This window comes from Taudactylus pleione, unplaced genomic scaffold (assembly GCF_031769625.1).
Source record: "Taudactylus pleione unplaced genomic scaffold, aTauple2 ptg000522l, whole genome shotgun sequence".
NCBI lineage: Eukaryota > Metazoa > Chordata > Amphibia > Anura > Myobatrachidae > Taudactylus > Taudactylus pleione.
In genome coordinates, this window is record NW_028284924.1 from 2,127,275 (window position 1) to 2,148,462 (window position 21,188).

The 21,188-nt window shown below is 46.9% G+C and overlaps 1 protein-coding gene across 1 annotated transcript in view; it reads right to left on the reverse strand.

Moving 5' to 3' along the window:
* The window catches only part of LOC148501281 (uncharacterized), a 161,408-nt gene that overhangs the window by 19,004 nt on the left and 121,216 nt on the right, over nt 1–21,188 (reverse strand). The window contains exon 24 of the mRNA XM_088450737.1: nt 20,896–21,075. Coding sequence (XP_088306863.1) covers nt 20,896–21,075 — 180 coding nt within the window. The remainder of the gene's footprint in view (nt 1–20,895; nt 21,076–21,188) is intronic.

The window sequence follows — 21,188 nt, forward strand, 5'->3', positions numbered from 1 at the left end:
CTTACCCTAACTGCAGCCTTATGCTTAAATGCAGCCTTACGCTGCTGTTAGGGTTAGGCTGCTGTTAGGGTTAGGTTGCTGTTAGGGTTATTTCGCTGTAAGGGTTAGGTTGCTGTTAGGGTTAGGGTTAGTTTGCTGTTAGGGTTAGTTTGCTGTTACTGTTAGGTTGCTGTTATTGTTAGGTTGCTGTTAGGGTTAGGGTTAGGTTGCTGTTAGTATTATGTCGCTGTTAGGATTAGGTTGCTGTTAGGGTTAGGTTGTTGTTAGGGTTAGGTTGCTGTTAGTGTTAGGTTTCTGTTAGGGTTAGGTTGCTGTTAGGGTTAGGCTGCTGCTAGGGTTAGGCTGCTGTTAGGGTTAGGGTTAGGTTGCTGTCAGGGTTATGTCACTGTTAGGGTTAGGTTGCTGTTAGGGTTAGGTTGCTGCTAGGGTTAGGTTGCTGTTAGGGTTAGGTTGCTGTTAGGGTTATGTCACTGTTAGGGTTAGGATTAGGTTGCTGTTAGGGTTAGGTTGCTGTTAGGTTTAGACTGCTGTTATGGTTAGGCTGCTGTTACGGTTTGGCTGCCTAACCCATACAACAGCCTAACCCTAACAACACCCTAACCCTTTCAGTAGCATAACCCTTTTAGCAGCCTAACTCTAAGAGCAGCCTTTCCCTAACAGCGACCTAACCCTAACAGAGACCTAACCCTAACAGCAGCCTTACCCTAACTGCAGCCTTATGCTTAACTGCAGCCTTACGCTGCTGTTAGGGTTAGGCTGCTGTTAGGGTTAGGTTGCTGTTAGGGTTATTTCGCAGTTAGGGGTAGTTTGCTGTTAGGGTTAGGGTTAGTTTGCTGTTAGGGTTAGGTTGCTGTTATTGTTAGGTTGCTGTTAGGGTTAGGTTGCTGTTAGTGTTAGGGTTAGGTTGCTGTTAGGGTTATGTCGCTGTTAGGGTTAGGTTGCTGTTAGGGTTAGGGTTAGGTTGCTGTTAGGGTTAGGTTGCTGTTATGGTTAGGTTGTTGTTAGGGTTAGGTTGCTGTTAGTGTTAGGTTGCTGTTTGGGTTAGGTTGCTGTTAGGGTTAGGTTGCTGTTAGGGTTAGGCTGCTGTTAGGGTTAGGGTTAGGTTGCTGTCAGGGTTATGTCACTGTTAGGGTTAGGTTGCTGTTAGGGTTAGGTTGCTGTTAGGGTTATGTCACTGTTAGGGTTAGGGTTAGGTTGCTATTAGGGTTAGGTTGCTGTTAGGGTTAAGCTGCTGTTATGGTTAGGCTGCTGTTACGGTTCGGCTGCCTAACCCTTACAACAGCCTAACCCTAACAACACCCTAACCCTTTCAGTAGCATAACCCTATTAGCAGCCTAACCCTAAGAGCAGCCTTACCCTAACAGCGACCTAACCCTAACAGAGACCTAACCCTAACAGCAGCTTTACCCTAACTGCAGCCTTATGCTTAACTGCAGCCTTACCCTTAGGCTGCTGTTAGGGTTCGGCTGCTGTTAGGGTTAGGATTAGGTTGCTTTTAGGGTTATGTCGCTGTTAGGGTTAGGGTTAGGTTGCTGTTAGGGTTAGGTTGCTGTTATTGTTAGGTTGCTGTTAGGGTTAGGGTTAGGTTGCTGTTAGGGTTAGGTTGCTGTTAGGGTTATGTCGCTGTTAGGGTTAGATTGCTGTTAGGGTTAGGTTGCTGTTAGGGTTAAGTTGTTGTTAGGGTTAGGTTGCTGTTAGGGTTAGGTTGCTGATCGGGTTAGGGTTAAGTTGCTGTTAGGGTTAGGTTGCTGTTAGGGTTAGGTTGCTGTTAGGGTTAGGGTTAGGTTGCTGTTAGGGTTATGTCGCTGTTAGGGTTGAGTTGCTGTTAGGGTTAGGTTGCTGTTCGGGTTAGAGTTAAGTTGCTGTTAGGGTTAGGTTGCTGTTAGGGTTAGGTTGTTGTTAGGGTTAGGGTTAGGTTGCTGTTAGGGTTATGTCGCTGTTAGGGTTAAGTTGCTATTAGGGTTAGGTTGCTGTTAGGGTTAGGCTGCTGTTACGATTAGGCTTCTGTTACGGTTAGGCTGCCCTACCGTTCCAACAGCCTAATCCTAACAATACCCTAACCCTTTCAGTAGCCTAACCCTATCAGCAGCCTAACCCTAAGAGCAGCCTTACCCTAACAGCGACCTAACCCTAACAGCGACCTAACCCCAACAGCAGCCTAACCCCAACAGCAGCCTAACCCTAACAACAGCCTAACCCTAACTGCGACCTAACCCTAACAGCAGCCTTACCCTAACAGCGACCTAACCCTAACAGCGACCACACCCTACCAGTAGCCTTACTGTAACAGCATCCTAACCCTAACAGCGACCTAACCCTAACAGCGACATAACCCTAACAGTGACCTAACCCTAACAGTAGCCTTACCCTAACAGCGACATAACCCTAACAGCCACCTAACCCTAACTGCAGCCTTATCCTAACTGCAGCCTTACCCTAACTGCAGCCTTATGCCTAACTGCAGCCATACCCTTAGGCTGCTGTTAGGGTTAGGCTGCTGTTACGGTTAGGATTAGGTTGCTGTTAGGGTTATGTCGCTGTTAGTGTTAGGTTGTTGTTAGGGTTAGGTTGCTGTTATTGTTAGGTTGCTGTTAGGGTTATGTCGCTGTTAGGGTTAAGTTGCTATTAGGGTTAGGTTGCTGTTAGGGTTAGGCTGCTGTTACGATTAGGCTTCTGTTACGGTTAGGCTGCCCTACCGTTCCAACAGCCTAATCCTAACAATACCCTAACCCTTTCAGTAGCCTAACCCTATCAGCAGCCTAACCCTAAGAGCAGCCATACCCTAACAGCGACCTAACCCTAACAGCGACCTAACCCCAACAGCAGCCTAACCCCAACAGCAGCCTAACCCTAACAACAGCCTAACCCTAACTGCGACCTAACCCTAACAGCAGCCTTACCCTAACAGCGACCTAACCCTAACAGCGACCACACCCTACCAGTAGCCTTACTGTAACAGCATCCTAACCCTAACAGCGACCTAACCCTAACAGCGACATAACCCTAACAGTGACCTAACCCTAACAGTAGCCTTACCCTAACAGCGACATAACCCTAACAGCCACCTAACCCTAACTGCAGCCTTATCCTAACTGCAGCCTTACCCTAACTGCAGCCTTATGCCTAACTGCAGCCATACCCTTAGGCTGCTGTTAGGGTTAGGCTGCTGTTACGGTTAGGATTAGGTTGCTGTTAGGGTTATGTCGCTGTTAGTGTTAGGTTGTTGTTAGGGTTAGGTTGCTGTTATTGTTAGGTTGCTGTTAGGGTTAGGTTGCTGTTATTGTTAGGTTGCTGTTAGGGTTAGGTTGCTGTTAGTGTTAGGGTTAGGTTGCTGTTAGGGTTATGTCGCTGTTAGGGTTAGGTTGCTGTTAGGGTTAGGGTTAGGTTGCTGTTAGGGTTAGGTTGCTGTTATGGTTAGGTTGTTGTTAGGGTTAGGTTGCTGTTAGTGTTAGGTTGCTGTTAGGGTTAGGTTGCTGTTAGGGTTAGGTTGCTGTTAGGGTTAGGCTGCTGTTAGGGTTAGGGTTAGGTTGCTGTCAGGGTTATGTCACTGTTAGGGTTAGGTTGCTGTTAGGGTTATGTCACTGTTAGGGTTAGGGTTAGGTTGCTATTAGGGTTAGGTTGCTGTTAGGGTTAGGTTTCTGTTATGGTTAGGCTGCTGTTACGGTTCGGCTGCCTAACCCTTACAACAGCCTAACCCTAACAACACCCTAACCCTTTCTGTAGCATAACCCTATTAGCAGCCTAACCCTAAGAGCAGCCTTACCCTAACAGCGACCTAACCCTAACAGAGACCTAACCCTAACAGCAGCCTTACCCTAACTGCAGCCTTATGCTTAACTGCAGCCTTACCCTTAGGCTGCTGTTAGGGTTCGGCTGCTGTTAGGGTTAGGATTAGGTTGCTTTTAGGGTTATGTCGCTGTTAGGGTTAGGGTTAGGTTGCTGTTAGGGTTAGGTTGCTGTTATTGTTAGGTTGCTGTTAGGGTTAGGGTTAGGTTGCTGTTAGGGTTAGGTTGCTGTTAGGGTTATGTCGCTGTTAGGGTTAGATTGCTGTTAGGGTTAGGTTGCTGTTAGGGTTAAGTTGTTGTTAGGGTTAGGTTGCTGTTAGGGTTAGGTTGCTGATCGGGTTAGGGTTAAGTTGCTGTTAGGGTTAGGTTGCTGTTAGGGTTAGGTTGCTGTTAGGGTTAGGGTTAGGTTGCTGTTAGGGTTATGTCGCTGTTAGGGTTGAGTTGCTGTTAGGGTTAGGTTGCTGTTCGGGTTAGAGTTAAGTTGCTGTTAGGGTTAGGTTGTTGTTAGGGTTAGGGTTAGGTTGCTGTTAGGGTTATGTCGCTGTTAGGGTTAAGTTGCTATTAGGGTTAGGTTGCTGTTAGGGTTAGGCTGCTGTTACGATTAGGCTTCTGTTACGGTTAGGCTGCCCTACCGTTCCAACAGCCTAATCCTAACAATACCCTAACCCTTTCAGTAGCCTAACCCTATCAGCAACCTAACCCTAAGAGCAGCCTTACCCTAACAGCGACCTAACCCTAACAGCGACCTAACCCCAACAGCAGCCTAACCCCAACAGCAGCCTAACCCTAACAACAGCCTAACCCTAACTGCGACCTAACCCTAACAGCAGCCTTACCCTAACAGCGACCTAACCCTAACAGCGACCTCACCCTACCAGCAGCCTTACTGTAACAGCGACCTAACCCTAACAGCGACCTAACCCTAACAGCGACATAACCCTAACAGTGACCTAACCCTAACAGTAGCCTTACCCTAACAGCGACATAACCCTAACAGCCACCTAACCCTAACTGCAGCCTTATCCTAACTGCAGCCTTACCCTAACTGCAGCCTTATGCCTAACTGCAGCCATACCCTTAGGCTGCTGTTAGGGTTAGGCTGCTGTTACGGTTAGGATTAGGTTGCTGTTAGGGTTATGTCGCTGTTAGTGTTAGGTTGTTGTTAGGGTTAGGTTGCTGTTATTGTTAGGTTGCTGTTAGGGTTAGGTTGCTGTTATTGTTAGGTTGCTGTTAGGGTTAGGTTGCTGTTAGTGTTAGGGTTAGGTTGCTGTTAGGGTTATGTCGCTGTTAGGGTTAGGTTGCTGTTAGGGTTAGGGTTAGGTTGCTGTTAGGGTTAGGTTGCTGTTATGGTTAGGTTGTTGTTAGGGTTAGGTTGCTGTTAGTGTTAGGTTGCTGTTAGGGTTAGGTTGCTGTTAGGGTTAGGTTGCTGTTAGGGTTAGGCTGCTGTTAGGGTTAGGGTTAGGTTGCTGTCAGGGTTATGTCACTGTTAGGGTTAGGTTGCTGTTAGGGTTATGTCACTGTTAGGGTTAGGGTTAGGTTGCTATTAGGGTTAGGTTGCTGTTAGGGTTAGGTTTCTGTTATGGTTAGGCTGCTGTTACGGTTCGGCTGCCTAACCCTTACAACAGCCTAACCCTAACAACACCCTAACCCTTTCTGTAGCATAACCCTATTAGCAGCCTAACCCTAAGAGCAGCCTTACCCTAACAGCGACCTAACCCTAACAGAGACCTAACCCTAACAGCAGCCTTACCCTAACTGCAGCCTTATGCTTAACTGCAGCCTTACCCTTAGGCTGCTGTTAGGGTTCGGCTGCTGTTAGGGTTAGGATTAGGTTGCTTTTAGGGTTATGTCGCTGTTAGGGTTAGGGTTAGGTTGCTGTTAGGGTTAGGTTGCTGTTATTGTTAGGTTGCTGTTAGGGTTAGGGTTAGGTTGCTGTTAGGGTTAGGTTGCTGTTAGGGTTATGTCGCTGTTAGGGTTAGATTGCTGTTAGGGTTAGGTTGCTGTTAGGGTTAAGTTGTTGTTAGGGTTAGGTTGCTGTTAGGGTTAGGTTGCTGATCGGGTTAGGGTTAAGTTGCTGTTAGGGTTAGGTTGCTGTTAGGGTTAGGTTGCTGTTAGGGTTAGGGTTAGGTTGCTGTTAGGGTTATGTCGCTGTTAGGGTTGAGTTGCTGTTAGGGTTAGGTTGCTGTTCGGGTTAGAGTTAAGTTGCTGTTAGGGTTAGGTTGCTGTTAGGGTTAGGTTGTTGTTAGGGTTAGGGTTAGGTTGCTGTTAGGGTTATGTCGCTGTTAGGGTTAAGTTGCTATTAGGGTTAGGTTGCTGTTAGGGTTAGGCTGCTGTTACGATTAGGCTTCTGTTACGGTTAGGCTGCCCTACCGTTCCAACAGCCTAATCCTAACAATACCCTAACCCTTTCAGTAGCCTAACCCTATCAGCAACCTAACCCTAAGAGCAGCCTTACCCTAACAGCGACCTAACCCTAACAGCGACCTAACCCCAACAGCAGCCTAACCCCAACAGCAGCCTAACCCTAACAACAGCCTAACCCTAACTGCGACCTAACCCTAACAGCAGCCTTACCCTAACAGCGACCTAACCCTAACAGCGACCTCACCCTACCAGCAGCCTTACTGTAACAGCGACCTAACCCTAACAGCGACCTAACCCTAACAGCGACATAACCCTAACAGTGACCTAACCCTAACAGTAGCCTTACCCTAACAGCGACATAACCCTAACAGCCACCTAACCCTAACTGCAGCCTTATCCTAACTGCAGCCTTACCCTAACTGCAGCCTTATGCCTAACTGCAGCCATACCCTTAGGCTGCTGTAAGGGTTAGGCTGCTGTTAGGGTTAGGTTGCTGTTAGGGTTAAGTTGCTGTTATTGTTAGGTTGCTGTTAGTGTTAGGTTGCTGTTATTGTTAGGTTGCTGTTAGGGTTAGGTTACTGTTAGGGTTAGGTTGCTATTAGGGTTAGGGTTAGGTTGCTGTTAGGGTTATGTCGCTGTTAGGGTTAGGTTGCTGTTAGGGTTAGGTTGCTGCTAGGGTTAGGTTGCTGTTAGGGTTAGGTTGCTGTTAGGGTTAGGTTGCTGTTAGGGTTATGTCACTGTTAGGGTTAGGTTGCTGTTAGGGTTAGGTTGCTGTTAGGGTTAGGCTGCTGTTATGGTTAGGCTGCTGTTACGGTTTGGCTGCCTAACCCTTACAACAGCCTAACCCTAACAACACCCTAACCCTATCAGTAGCATAACCCTATTAGCAGCCTAACTCTAAGAGCAGCCTTACCCTAACAGCGACCTAACCCTAACAGAGACCTAACCCTAACAGCAACCTTACCCTAACTGCAGCCTTATGCTTAAATGCAGCCTTACGCTGCTGTTAGGGTTAGGCTGCTGTTAGGGTTAGGTTGCTGTTAGGGTTATTTCGCTGTAAGGGTTAGGTTGCTGTTAGGGTTAGGGTTAGTTTGCTGTTAGGGTTAGTTTGCTGTTATTGTTAGGTTGCTGTTATTGTTAGGTTGCTGTTAGGGTTAGGGTTAGGTTGCTGTTAGTATTATGTCGCTGTTAGGGTTAGGTTGCTGTTAGGGTTAGGTTGTTGTTAGGGTTAGGTTGCTGTTAGTGTTAGGTTTCTGTTAGGGTTAGGTTGCTGTTAGGGTTAGGCTGCTGTTAGGGTTAGGTTGCTGTTAGGGTTAGGGTTAGGTTGCTGTCAGGGTTATGTCACTGTTAGGGTTAGGTTGCTGTTAGGGTTAGGTTGCTGCTAGGGTTAGGTTGCTGTTAGGGTTAGGTTGCTGTTAGGGTTATGTCACTGTTAGGGTTAGGTTGCTGTTAGGGTTAGGTTGCTGTTAGGTTTAGACTGCTGTTATGGTTAGGCTGCTGTTACGGTTTGGCTGCCTAACCCTTACAACAGCCTAACCCTAACAACACCCTAACCCTTTCAGTAGCATAACCCTTTTAGCAGCCTAACTCTAAGAGCAGCCTTACCCTAACAGCGACCTAACCCTAACAGAGACCTAACCCAAACAGCAGCCTTACCCTAACTGCAGCCTTATGCTTAACTGCAGCCTTATGCTGCTGTTAGGGTTAGGCTGCTGTTAGGGTTAGGTTGCTGTTAGGGTTATTTCGCAGTTAGGGGTAGTTTGCTGTTAGGGTTAGGGTTAGTTTGCTGTTAGGGATAGGTTGCTGTTATTGTTAGGTTGCTGTTAGGGTTAGGTTGCTGTTAGTGTTAGGGTTAGGTTGCTGTTAGGGTTATGTCGCTGTTAGGGTTAGGTTGCTGTTAGGGTTAGGGTTAGGTTGCTGTTAGGGTTAGGTTGCTGTTATGGTTAGGTTGTTGTTAGGGTTAGGTTGCTGTTAGTGTTAGGTTGCTGTTAGGGTTAGGTTGCTGTTAGGGTTAGGTTGCTGTTAGGGTTAGGCTGCTGTTAGGGTTAGGGTTAGGTTGCTGTCAGGGTTATGTCACTGTTAGGGTTAGGTTGCTGTTAGGGTTAGGTTGCTGTTAGGGTTATGTCACTGTTAGGGTTAGGGTTAGGTTGCTATTAGGGTTAGGTTGCTGTTAGGGTTAGGCTGCTGTTATGGTTAGGCTGCTGTTACGGTTCGGCTGCCTAACCCTTACAACAGCCTAACCCTAACAACACCCTAACCCTTTCTGTAGCATAACCCTATTAGCAGCCTAACCCTAAGAGCAGCCTTACCCTAACAGCGACCTAACCCTAACAGAGACCTAACCCTAACAGCAGCCTTACCCTAACTGCAGCCTTATGCTTAACTGCAGCCTTACCCTTAGGCTGCTGTTAGGGTTCGGCTGCTGTTAGGGTTAGGATTAGGTTGCTTTTAGGGTTATGTCGCTGTTAGGGTTAGGGTTAGGTTGCTGTTAGGGTTAGGTTGCTGTTATTGTTAGGTTGCTGTTAGGGTTAGGGTTAGGTTGCTGTTAGGGTTAGGTTGCTGTTAGGGTTATGTTGCTGTTAGGGTTAGATTGCTGTTAGGGTTAGGTTGCTGTTAGGGTTAAGTTGTTGTTAGGGTTAGGTTGCTGTTAGGGTTAGGTTGCTGATCGGGTTAGGGTTAAGTTGCTGTTAGGGTTAGGTTGCTGTTAGGGTTAGGTTGCTGTTAGGGTTAGGGTTAGGTTGCTGTTAGGGTTATGTCACTGTTAGGGTTGAGTTGCTGTTAGGGTTAGGTTGCTGTTCGGGTTAGAGTTAAGTTGCTGTTAGGGTTAGGTTGCTGTTAGGGTTAGGTTGTTGTTAGGGTTAGGGTTAGGTTGCTGTTAGGGTTATGTCGCTGTTAGGGTTAAGTTGCTATTAGGGTTAGGTTGCTGTTAGGGTTAGGCTGCTGTTACGATTAGGCTTCTGTTACGGTTAGGCTGCCCTACCGTTCCAACAGCCTAATCCTAACAATACCCTAACCCTTTCAGTAGCCTAACCCTATCAGCAACCTAACCCTAAGAGCAGCCTTACCCTAACAGCGACCTAACCCTAACAGCGACCTAACCCCAACAGCAGCCTAACCCCAACAGCAGCCTAACCCTAACAACAGCCTAACCCTAACTGCGACCTAACCCTAACAGCAGCCTTACCCTAACAGCGACCTAACCCTAACAGCGACCTCACCCTACCAGCAGCCTTACTGTAACAGCGACCTAACCCTAACAGCGACCTAACCCTAACAGCGACATAACCCTAACAGTGACCTAACCCTAACAGTAGCCTTACCCTAACAGCGACATAACCCTAACAGCCACCTAACCCTAACTGCAGCCTTATCCTAACTGCAGCCTTACCCTAACTGCAGCCTTATGCCTAACTGCAGCCATTCCCTTAGGCTGCTGTAAGGGTTAGGCTGCTGTTAGGGTTAGGTTGCTGTTAGGGTTAAGTTGCTGTTATTGTTAGGTTGCTGTTAGTGTTAGGTTGCTGTTATTGTTAGGTTGCTGTTAGGGTTAGGTTACTGTTAGGGTTAGGTTGCTATTAGGGTTAGGGTTAGGTTGCTGTTAGGGTTATGTCGCTGTTAGGGTTAGGTTGCTGTTAGGGTTAGGTTGCTGCTAGGGTTAGGTTGCTGTTAGGGTTAGGTTGCTGTTAGGGTTAGGTTGCTGTTAGGGTTATGTCACTGTTAGGGTTAGGTTGCTGTTAGGGTTAGGTTGCTGTTAGGGTTAGGCTGCTGTTATGGTTAGGCTGCTGTTACGGTTTGGCTGCCTAACCCTTACAACAGCCTAACCCTAACAACACCCTAACCCTTTCAGTAGCATAACCCTATTAGCAGCCTAACTCTAAGAGCAGCCTTACCCTAACAGCGACCTAACCCTAACAGAGACCTAACCCTAACAGCAACCTTACCCTAACTGCAGCCTTATGCTTAAATGCAGCCTTACGCTGCTGTTAGGGTTAGGCTGCTGTTAGGGTTAGGTTGCTGTTAGGGTTATTTCGCTGTAAGGGTTAGGTTGCTGTTAGGGTTAGGGTTAGTTTGCTGTTAGGGTTAGTTTGCTGTTATTGTTAGGTTGCTGTTATTGTTAGGTTGCTGTTAGGGTTAGGGTTAGGTTGCTGTTAGTATTATGTCGCTGTTAGGGTTAGGTTGCTGTTAGGGTTAGGTTGTTGTTACGGTTAGGTTGCTGTTAGTGTTAGGTTTCTGTTAGGGTTAGGTTGCTGTTAGGGTTAGGCTGCTGTTAGGGTTAGGTTGCTGTTAGGGTTAGGGTTAGGTTGCTGTCAGGGTTATGTCACTGTTAGGGTTAGGTTGCTGTTAGGGTTAGGTTGCTGCTAGGGTTAGGTTGCTGTTAGGGTTAGGTTGCTGTTAGGGTTATGTCACTGTTAGGGTTAGGGTTAGGTTGCTGTTAGGGTTAGGTTGCTGTTAGGTTTAGACTGCTGTTATGGTTAGGCTGCTGTTACGGTTTGGCTGCCTAACCCTTACAACAGCCTAACCCTAACAGCACCCTAACCCTTTCAGTAGCATAACCCTTTTAGCAGCCTAACTCTAAGAGCAGCCTTACCCTAACAGCGACCTAACCCTAACAGAGACCTAACCCTAACAGCAGCCTTACCCTAACTGCAGCCTTATGCTTAACTGCAGCCTTATGCTGCTGTTAGGGTTAGGCTGCTGTTAGGGTTAGGTTGCTGTTAGGGTTATTTCGCAGTTAGGGGTAGTTTGCTGTTAGGGTTAGGGTTAGTTTGCTGTTAGGGTTAGGTTGCTGTTAGTGTTAGGGTTAGGTTGCTGTTAGGGTTATGTCGCTGTTAGGGTTAGGTTGCTGTTAGGGTTAGGGTTAGGTTGCTGTTAGGGTTAGGTTGCTGTTATGGTTAGGTTGTTGTTAGGGTTAGGTTGCTGTTAGTGTTAGGTTGCTGTTTGGGTTAGGTTGCTGTTAGGGTTAGGTTGCTGTTAGGGTTAGGCTGCTGTTAGGGTTAGGGTTAGGTTGCTGTCAGGGTTATGTCACTGTTAGGGTTAGGTTGCTGTTAGGGTTAGGTTGCTGTTAGGGTTATGTCACTGTTAGTGTTAGGGTTAGGTTGCTATTAGGGTTAGGTTGCTGTTAGGGTTAAGCTGCTGTTATGGTTAGGCTGCTGTTACGGTTCGGCTGCCTAACCCTTACAACAGCCTAACCCTAACAACACCCTAACCCTTTCAGTAGCATAACCCTATTAGCAGCCTAACCCTAAGAGCAGCCTTACCCTAACAGCGACCTAACCCTAACAGAGACCTAACCCTAACAGCAGCTTTACCCTAACTGCAGCCTTATGCTTAACTGCAGCCTTACCCTTAGGCTGCTGTTAGGGTTCGGCTGCTGTTAGGGTTAGGATTAGGTTGCTTTTAGGGTTATGTCGCTGTTAGGGTTAGGGTTAGGTTGCTGTTAGGGTTAGGTTGCTGTTATTGTTAGGTTGCTGTTAGGGTTAGGGTTAGGTTGCTGTTAGGGTTAGGTTGCTGTTAGGGTTATGTCGCTGTTAGGGTTAGATTGCTGTTAGGGTTAGGTTGCTGTTAGGGTTAAGTTGTTGTTAGGGTTAGGTTGCTGTTAGGGTTAGGTTGCTGTTCGGGTTAGGGTTAAGTTGCTGTTAGGGTTAGGTTGCTGTTAGGGTTAGGTTGCTGTTAGGGTTAGGGTTAGGTTGCTGTTAGGGTTATGTCGCTGTTAGGGTTGAGTTGCTGTTAGGGTTAGGTTGCTGTTCGGGTTAGAGTTAAGTTGCTGTTAGGGTTAGGTTGCTGTTAGGGTTAGTTTGTTGTTAGGGTTAGGGTTAGGTTGCTGTTAGGGTTATGTCGCTGTTAGGGTTAAGTTGCTATTAGGGTTAGGTTGCTGTTAGGGTTAGGCTGCTGTTACGATTAGGCTTCTGTTACGGTTAGGCTGCCCTACCGTTCCAACAGCCTAATCCTAACAATACCCTAACCCTTTCAGTAGCCTAACCCTATCAGCAGCCTAACCCTAAGAGCAGCCTTACCCTAACAGCGACCTAACCCTAACAGCGACCTAACCCCAACAGCAGCCTAACCCCAACAGCAGCCTAACCCTAACAACAGCCTAACCCTAACTGCGACCTAACCCTAACAGCAGCCTTACCCTAACAGCGACCTAACCCTAACAGCGACCACACCCTACCAGTAGCCTTACTGTAACAGCATCCTAACCCTAACAGCGACCTAACCCTAACAGCGACATAACCCTAACAGTGACCTAACCCTAACAGTAGCCTTACCCTAACAGCGACATAACCCTAACAGCCACCTAACCCTAACTGCAGCCTTATCCTAACTGCAGCCTTACCCTAACTGCAGCCTTATGCCTAACTGCAGCCATACCCTTAGGCTGCTGTTAGGGTTAGGCTGCTGTTACGGTTAGGATTAGGTTGCTGTTAGGGTTATGTCGCTGTTAGTGTTAGGTTGTTGTTAGGGTTAGGTTGCTGTTATTGTTAGGTTGCTGTTAGGGTTAGGTTGCTGTTATTGTTAGGTTGCTGTTAGGGTTAGGTTGCTGTTAGTGTTAGGGTTAGGTTGCTGTTAGGGTTATGTCGCTGTTAGGGTTAGGTTGCTGTTAGGGTTAGGGTTAGGTTGCTGTTAGGGTTAGGTTGCTGTTATGGTTAGGTTGTTGTTAGGGTTAGGTTGCTGTTAGTGTTAGGTTGCTGTTAGGGTTAGGTTGCTGTTAGGGTTAGGTTGCTGTTAGGGTTAGGCTGCTGTTAGGGTTAGGGTTAGGTTGCTGTCAGGGTTATGTCACTGTTAGGGTTAGGTTGCTGTTAGGGTTAGGGTTAGGTTGCTGTTAGGGTTAGGTTGCTGTTAGGGTTAGGCTGCTGTTAGGGTTAGGGTTAGGTTGCTGTCAGGGTTATGTCACTGTTAGGGTTAGGTTGCTGTTAGGGTTAGGTTGCTGTTAGGGTTATGTCACTGTTAGGGTTAGGGTTAGGTTGCTATTAGGGTTAGGTTGCTGTTAGGGTTAGGCTGCTGTTATGGTTAGGCTGCTGTTACGGTTCGGCTGCCTAACCCTTACAACAGCCTAACCCTAACAACACCCTAACCCTTTCTGTAGCATAACCCTATTAGCAGCCTAACCCTAAGAGCAGCCTTACCCTAACAGCGACCTAACCCTAACAGAGACCTAACCCTAACAGCAGCCTTACCCTAACTGCAGCCTTATGCTTAACTGCAGCCTTACCCTTAGGCTGCTGTTAGGGTTCGGCTGCTGTTAGGGTTAGGATTAGGTTGCTTTTAGGGTTATGTCGCTGTTAGGGTTAGGGTTAGGTTGCTGTTAGGGTTAGGTTGCTGTTATTGTTAGGTTGCTGTTAGGGTTAGGGTTAGGTTGCTGTTAGGGTTAGGTTGCTGTTAGGGTTATGTCGCTGTTAGGGTTAGATTGCTGTTAGGGTTAGGTTGCTGTTAGGGTTAAGTTTTTGTTAGGGTTAGGTTGCTGTTAGGGTTAGGTTGCTGATCGGGTTAGGGTTAAGTTGCTGTTAGGGTTAGGTTGCTGTTAGGGTTAGGTTGCTGTTAGGGTTAGGGTTAGGTTGCTGTTAGGGTTATGTCGCTGTTAGGGTTGAGTTGCTGTTAGGGTTAGGTTGCTGTTCGGGTTAGAGTTAAGTTGCTGTTAGGGTTAGGTTGCTGTTAGGGTTAGGTTGTTGTTAGGGTTAGGGTTAGGTTGCTGTTAGGGTTATGTCGCTGTTAGGGTTAAGTTGCTATTAGGGTTAGGTTGCTGTTAGGGTTAGGCTGCTGTTACGATTAGGCTTCTGTTACGGTTAGGCTGCCCTACCGTTCCAACAGCCTAATCCTAACAATACCCTAACCCTTTCAGTAGCCTAACCCTATCAGCAACCTAACCCTAAGAGCAGCCTTACCCTAACAGCGACCTAACCCTAACAGCGACCTAACCCCAACAGCAGCCTAACCCCAACAGCAGCCTAACCCTAACAACAGCCTAACCCTAACTGCGACCTAACCCTAACAGCAGCCTTACCCTAACAGCGACCTAACCCTAACAGCGACCTCACCCTACCAGCAGCCTTACTGTAACAGCGACCTAACCCTAACAGCGACCTAACCCTAACAGCGACATAACCCTAACAGTGACCTAACCCTAACAGTAGCCTTACCCTAACAGCGACATAACCCTAACAGCCACCTAACCCTAACTGCAGCCTTATCCTAACTGCAGCCTTACCCTAACTGCAGCCTTATGCCTAACTGCAGCCATACCCTTAGGCTGCTGTAAGGGTTAGGCTGCTGTTAGGGTTAGGTTGCTGTTAGGGTTAAGTTGCTGTTATTGTTAGGTTGCTGTTAGTGTTAGGTTGCTGTTATTGTTAGGTTGCTGTTAGGGTTAGGTTACTGTTAGGGTTAGGTTGCTATTAGGGTTAGGTTGCTGTTAGGGTTATGTCGCTGTTAGGGTTAGGTTGCTGTTAGGGTTAGGTTGCTGCTAGGGTTAGGTTGCTGTTAGGGTTAGGTTGCTGTTAGGGTTATGTCACTGTTAGGGTTAGGTTGCTGTTAGGGTTAGGTTGCTGTTAGGGTTAGGCTGCTGTTATGGTTAGGCTGCTGTTACGGTTTGGCTGCCTAACCCTTACAACAGCCTAACCCTAACAACACCCTAACCCTTTCAGTAGCATAACCCTATTAGCAGCCTAACTCTAAGAGCAGCCTTACCCTAACAGCGACCTAACCATAACAGAGACCTAACCCTAACAGCAACCTTACCCTAACTGCAGCCTTATGCTTAAATGCAGCCTTACGCTGCTGTTAGGGTTAGGCTGCTGTTAGGGTTAGGTTGCTGTTAGGGTTATTTCGCTGTAAGGGTTAGGTTGCTGTTAGGGTTAGGGTTAGTTTGCTGTTAGGGTTAGTTTGCTGTTATTGTTAGGTTGCTGTTATTGTTAGGTTGCTGTTAGGGTTAGGGTTAGGTTGCTGTTAGTATCATGTCGCTGTTAGGGTTAGGTTGCTGTTAGGGTTAGGTTGTTGTTAGGGTTAGGTTGCTGTTAGTGTTAGGTTTCTGTTAGGGTTAGGTTGCTGTTAGGGTTAGGCTGCTGTTAGGGTTAGGCTGCTGTTAGGGTTAGGGTTAGGTTGCTGTCAGGGTTATGTCACTGTTAGGGTTAGGTTGCTGTTAGGGTTAGGTTGCTGCTAGGGTTAGGTTGCTGTTAGGGTTAGGTTGCTGTTAGGGTTATGTCACTGTTAGGGTTAGGGTTAGGTTGCTGTTAGGGTTAGGTTGCTGTTAGGTTTAGACTGCTGTTATGGTTAGGCTGCTGTTACGGTTTGGCTGCCTAACCCTTACAACAGCCTAACCCTAACAACACCCTAACCCTTTCAGTAGAATAACCCTTTTAGCAGCCTAACTCTAAGAGCAGCCTTACCCTAACAGCGACCTAACCCTAACAGAGACCTAACCCTAACAGCAGCCTTACCCTAACTGCAGCCTTATGCTTAACTGCAGCCTTATGCTGCTGTTAGGGTTAGGCTGCTGTTAGGGTTAGGTTGCTGTTAGGGTTATTTCGCAGTTAGGAGTAGTTTGCTGTTAGGGTTAGGGTTAGTTTGCTGTTAGGGTTAGGTTGCTGTTATTGTTAGGTTGCTGTTAGGGTTAGGTTGCTGTTAGTGTTAGGGTTAGGTTGCTGTTAGGGTTATGTCGCTGTTAGGGTTAGGTTGCTGTTAGGGTTAGGGTTAGGTTGCTGTTAGGGTTAGGTTGCTGTTATGGTTAGGTTGTTGTTAGGGTTAGGTTGCTGTTAGTGTTAGGTTGCTGTTTGGGTTAGGTTGCTGTTAGGGTTAGGTTGCTGTTAGGGTTAGGCTGCTGTTAGGGTTAGGGTTAGGTTGCTTTCAGGGTTATGTCACTGTTAGGGTTAGGTTGCTGTTAGGGTTAGGTTGCTGTTAGGGTTATGTCACTGTTAGGGTTAGGGTTAGGTTGCTATTAGGGTTAGGTTGCTGTTAGGGTTAAGCTGCTGTTATGGTTAGGCTGCTGTTACGGTTCGGCTGCCTAACCCTTACAACAGCCTAACCCTAACAACACCCTAACCCTTTCAGTAGCATAACCCTATTAGCAGCCTAACCCTAAGAGCAGCCTTACCCTAACAGTGACCTAACCCTAACAGAGACCTAACCCTAACAGCAGCTTTACCCTAACTGCAGCCTTATGCTTAACTGCAGCCTTACCCTTAGGCTGCTGTTAGGGTTCGGCTGCTGTTAGGGTTAGGATTAGGTTGCTTTTAGGGTTATGTCGCTGTTAGGGTTAGGGTTAGGTTGCTGTTAGGGTTAGGTTGCTGTTATTGTTAGGTTGCTGTTAGGGTTAGGTTGCTGTTAGGGTTAGGTTGCTGTTAGGGTTATGTCGCTGTTAGGGTTAGATTGCTGTTAGGGTTAGGTTGCTGTTAGGGTTAAGTTGTTGTTAGGGTTAGGTTGCTGTTAGGGTTAGGTTGCTGTTCGGGTTAGGGTTAAGTTGCTGTTAGGGTTAGGTTGCTGTTAGGGTTAGGTTGCTGTTAGGGTTAGGGTTAGGTTGCTGTTAGGGTTATGTCGCTGTTAGGGTTGAGTTGCTGTTAGGGTTAGGTTGCTGTTCGGGTTAGAGTTAAGTTGCTGTTAGGGTTAGGTTGCTGTTAGAGTTAGTTTGTTGTTAGGGTTAGGGTTAGGTTGCTGTTAGGGTTATGTCGCTGTTAGGGTTAAGTTGCTATTAGGGTTAGGTTGCTGTTAGGGTTAGGCTGCTGTTACGATTAGGCTTCTGTTACGGTTAGGCTGCCCTACCGTTCCAACAGCCTAATCCTAACAATACCCTAACCCTTTCAGTAGCCTAACCCTATCAGCAGCCTAACCCTAAGAGCAGCCTTACCCTAACAGCGACCTAACCCTAACAGCGACCTAACCCCAACAGCAGCCTAACCCCAACAGCAGCCTAACCCTAACAACAGCCTAACCCTGACTGCGACCTAACCCTAACAGCAGCCTTACCCTAACAGCGACCTAACTCTAACAGCGACCACACCCTACCAGTAGCCTTACTGTAACAGCATCCTAACCCTAACAGTGACCTAACCCTAACAGCGACATAACCCTAACAGTGACCTAACCCTAACAGTAGCCTTACCCTAACAGCGACATAACCCTAACAGCCACCTAACCCTAACTGCAGCCTTATCCTAACTGCAGCCTTACCCTAACTGCAGCCTTATGCCTAACTGCAGCCATACCCTTAGGCTGCTGTTAGGGTTAGGCTGCTGTTACGGTTAGGATTAGGTTGCTGTTAGGGTTATGTCGCTGTTAGTGTTAGGTTGTTGTTAGGGTTAGGTTGCTGTTATTGTTAGGTTGCTGTTAGGGTTAGGTTGCTGTTAGTGTTAGGGTTAGGTTGCTGTTAGGGTTATGTCGCTGTTAGGGTTAGGTTGCTGTTAGGGTTAGGGTTAGGTTGCTGTTAGGGTTAGGTTGCTGTTATGGTTAGGTTGTTGTTAGGGTTAGGTTGCTGTTAGTGTTAGGTTGCTGTTAGGGTTAGGTTGCTGTTAGGGTTAGGTTGCTGTTAGGGTTAGGCTGCTGTTAGGGTTAGGGTTAGGTTGCTGTCAGGGTTATGTCACTGTTAGGGTTAGGTTGCTGTTAGGGTTAGGTTGCTGTTAGGGTTATGTCACTGTTAGGGTTAGGGTTAGGTTGCTATTAGGGTTAGGTTGCTGTTAGGGTTAGGCTGCTGTTATGGTTAGGCTGCTGTTACGGTTCGGCTGCCTAACCCTTACAACAGCCTAACCCTAACAACACCCTAACCCTTTCTGTAGCATAACCCTATTAGCAGCCTAACCCTAAGAGCAGCCTTACCCTAACAGCGACCTAACCCTAACAGAGACCTAACCCTAACAGCAGCCTTACCCTAACTGCAGCCTTATGCTTAACTGCAGCCTTACCCTTAGGCTGCTGTTAGGGTTCGGCTGCTGTTAGGGTTAGGATTAGGTTGCTTTTAGGGTTATGTCGCTGTTAGGGTTAGGGTTAGGTTGCTGTTAGGGTTAGGTTGCTGTTATTGTTAGGTTGCTGTTAGGGTTAGGGTTAGGTTGCTGTTAGGGTTAGGTTGCTGTTAGGGTTATGTCACTGTTAGGGTTAGATTGCTGTTAGGGTTAGGTTGCTGTTAGGGTTAAGTTGTTGTTAGGGTTAGGTTGCTGTTAGGGTTAGGTTGCTGATCGGGTTAGGGTTAAGTTGCTGTTGGGGTTAGGTTGCTGTTAGGGTTAGGGTTAGGTTGCTGTTAGGGTTATGTCGCTGTTAGGGTTGAGTTGCTGTTAGGGTTAGGTTGCTGTTCGGGTTAGAGTTAAGTTGCTGTTAGGGTTAGGTTGCTGTTAGGGTTAGGTTGTTGTTAGGGTTAGGGTTAGGTTGCTGTTAGGGTTATGTCGCTGTTAGGGTTAAGTTGCTATTAGGGTTAGGTTGCTGTTAGGGTTAGGCTGCTGTTACGATTAGGCTTCTGTTACGGTTAGGCTGCCCTACCGTTCCAACAGCCTAATCCTAACAATACCCTAACCCTTTCAGTAGCCTAACCCTATCAGCAACCTAACCCTAAGAGCAGCCTTACCCTAACAGCGACCTAACCCTAACAGCGACCTAACCCCAACAGCAGCCTAACCCCAACAGCAGCCTAACCCTAACAACAGCCTAACCCTAACTGCGACCTAACCCTAACAGCAGCCTTACCCTAACAGCGACCTAACCCTAACAGCGACCTCACCCTACCAGCAGCCTTACTGTAACAGCGACCTAACCCTAACAGCGACCTAACCCTAACAGCGACATAACCCTAACAGTGACCTAACCCTAACAGTAGCCTTACCCTAACAGCGACATAACCCTAACAGCCACCTAACCCTAACTGCAGCCTTATCCTAACTGCAGCCTTACCCTAACTGCAGCCTTATGCCTAACTGCAGCCATACCCTTAGGCTGCTGTAAGGGTTAGGCTGCTGTTAGGGTTAGGTTGCTGTTAGGGTTAAGTTGCTGTTATTGTTAGGTTGCTGTTAGTGTTAGGTTGCTGTTATTGTTAGGTTGCTGTTAGGGTTAGGGTTAGGTTACTGTTAGGGTTAGGTTGCTATTAGGGTTAGGGTTAGGTTGCTGTTAGGGTTATGTCGCTGTTAGGGTTAGGTTGCTGTTACGGTTATGTCGCTGTTAGGGTTAGGTTGCTGTTAGGGTTATGTCGCTGTTACGGTTATGTCGCTGTTACGGTTAGGTTGCTGTTAGGGTTGAGTTGCTGTTAGGGTTAGGTTGCTGTTCGGGTTAGAGTTAAGTTGCTGTTAGGGTTAGGTTGCTGTTAGGGTTAGGTTGTTGTTAGGGTTAGGGTTAGGTTGCTGTTAGGGTTATGTCGCTGTTAGGGTTAAGTTGCTATTAGGGTTAGGTTGCTGTTAGGGTTAGGCTGCTGTTACGATTAGGCTTCTGTTACGGTTAGGCTGCCCTACCGTTCCAACAGCCTAATCCTAACAATACCCTAACCCTTTCAGTAGCCTAACCCTATCAGCAACCTAACCCTAAGAGCAGCCTTACCCTAACAGCGACCTAACCCTAACAGCGACCTAACCCCAACAGCAGCCTAACCCCAACAGCAGCCTAACCCTAACAACAGCCTAACCCTAACTGCGACCTAACCCTAACAGCAGCCTTACCCTAACAGCGACCTAACCCTAACAGCGACCTCACCCTACCAGCAGCCTTACTGTAACAGCGACCTAACCCTAACAGCGACCTAACCCTAACAGCGACATAACCCTAACAGTGACCTAACCCTAACAGTAGCCTTACCCTAACAGCGACATAACCCTAACAGCCACCTAACCCTAACTGCAGCCTTATCCTAACTGCAGCCTTACCCTAACTGCAGCCTTATGCCTAACTGCAGCCATACCCTTAGGCTGCTGTAAGGGTTAGGCTGCTGCTAGGGTTAGGTTGCTGTTAGGGTTAAGTTGCTGTTATTGTTAGGTTGCTGTTAGTGTTAGGTTGCTGTTATTGTTAGGTTGCTGTTAGGGTTAGGGTTAGGTTACTGTTAGGGTTAGGTTGCTATTAGGGTTAGGGTTAGGTTGCTGTTAGGGTTATGTCGCTGTTAGGGTTAGGTTGCTGTTACGGTTATGTCGCTGTTAGGGTTAGGTTGCTGTTAGGGTTATGTCGCTGTTACGGTTATGTCGCTGTTACGGTTAGGTTGCTGTTACGGTTATGTTGCTGTTAGGGTTAGGTTGCTGTTAGGGTTAGGGTTAGGCTGCTGTTAGGGTTAGGCTGCTGTTAGGGTTAGGTTTACATTCAAACTTAATGTAAAATCACATTGTTGACATGCCAACTGTCAACATTATATCAGTTTCGACATTGTGAATGTCGAGATTTGACATGTTGACATCCTGCCCATATCGACATACTGGTGTCGACTCTTTGTACCACACCCATCATGATCAGAAATGTGTATTGTATTGGATTGTCCCACCAAAGCGTGCCCTCTATCCCTATACATTACCATCTATGTATTATTATTATTATTATTATTATTATTATTATTATTATTATTAATAATAATAATAATAATAATAATAATAATAATACTGAATCTACATCATACAGGTTCCCAGAGACTGATACTGGTTGCCTCTTCCTCTGCTCACAGTGAGGTACCTGCTAAGCCTGAAGCCCCCTGGTCAGGGTGAGAGTTTCCCCCAGGATACTTTGTACCAGGAGAGTGTTACGAGTAAAAGCTTAGCTACTATTCACACAACAAAATAATTAGCTAAGTAACAAAATGAGAATAATACGATACCTTCAACTGAAGACTTGTTGAACTGATAGTAATTGTAGACTCGAGTTAAATAATCCTTTACAAACCAATGTGGGGTATCGCTGGAGACGTTAATCCTATACTCAAATGTCCCTTCCCTGGGGGAATCCTTATACTGCAGGCTGTAGAACTTGTTTTGAAATCCAAGTGATAAAATATTTTCTAGCTATGGTAAAAAAGAGATTAGTAAAGGGTGAAATATATCATTGGCTGCCATCAGGCTGTAACACAAAACCATGAGCAGCAAAGTCCTTTTTCCTTTTTGTTTTGTAACG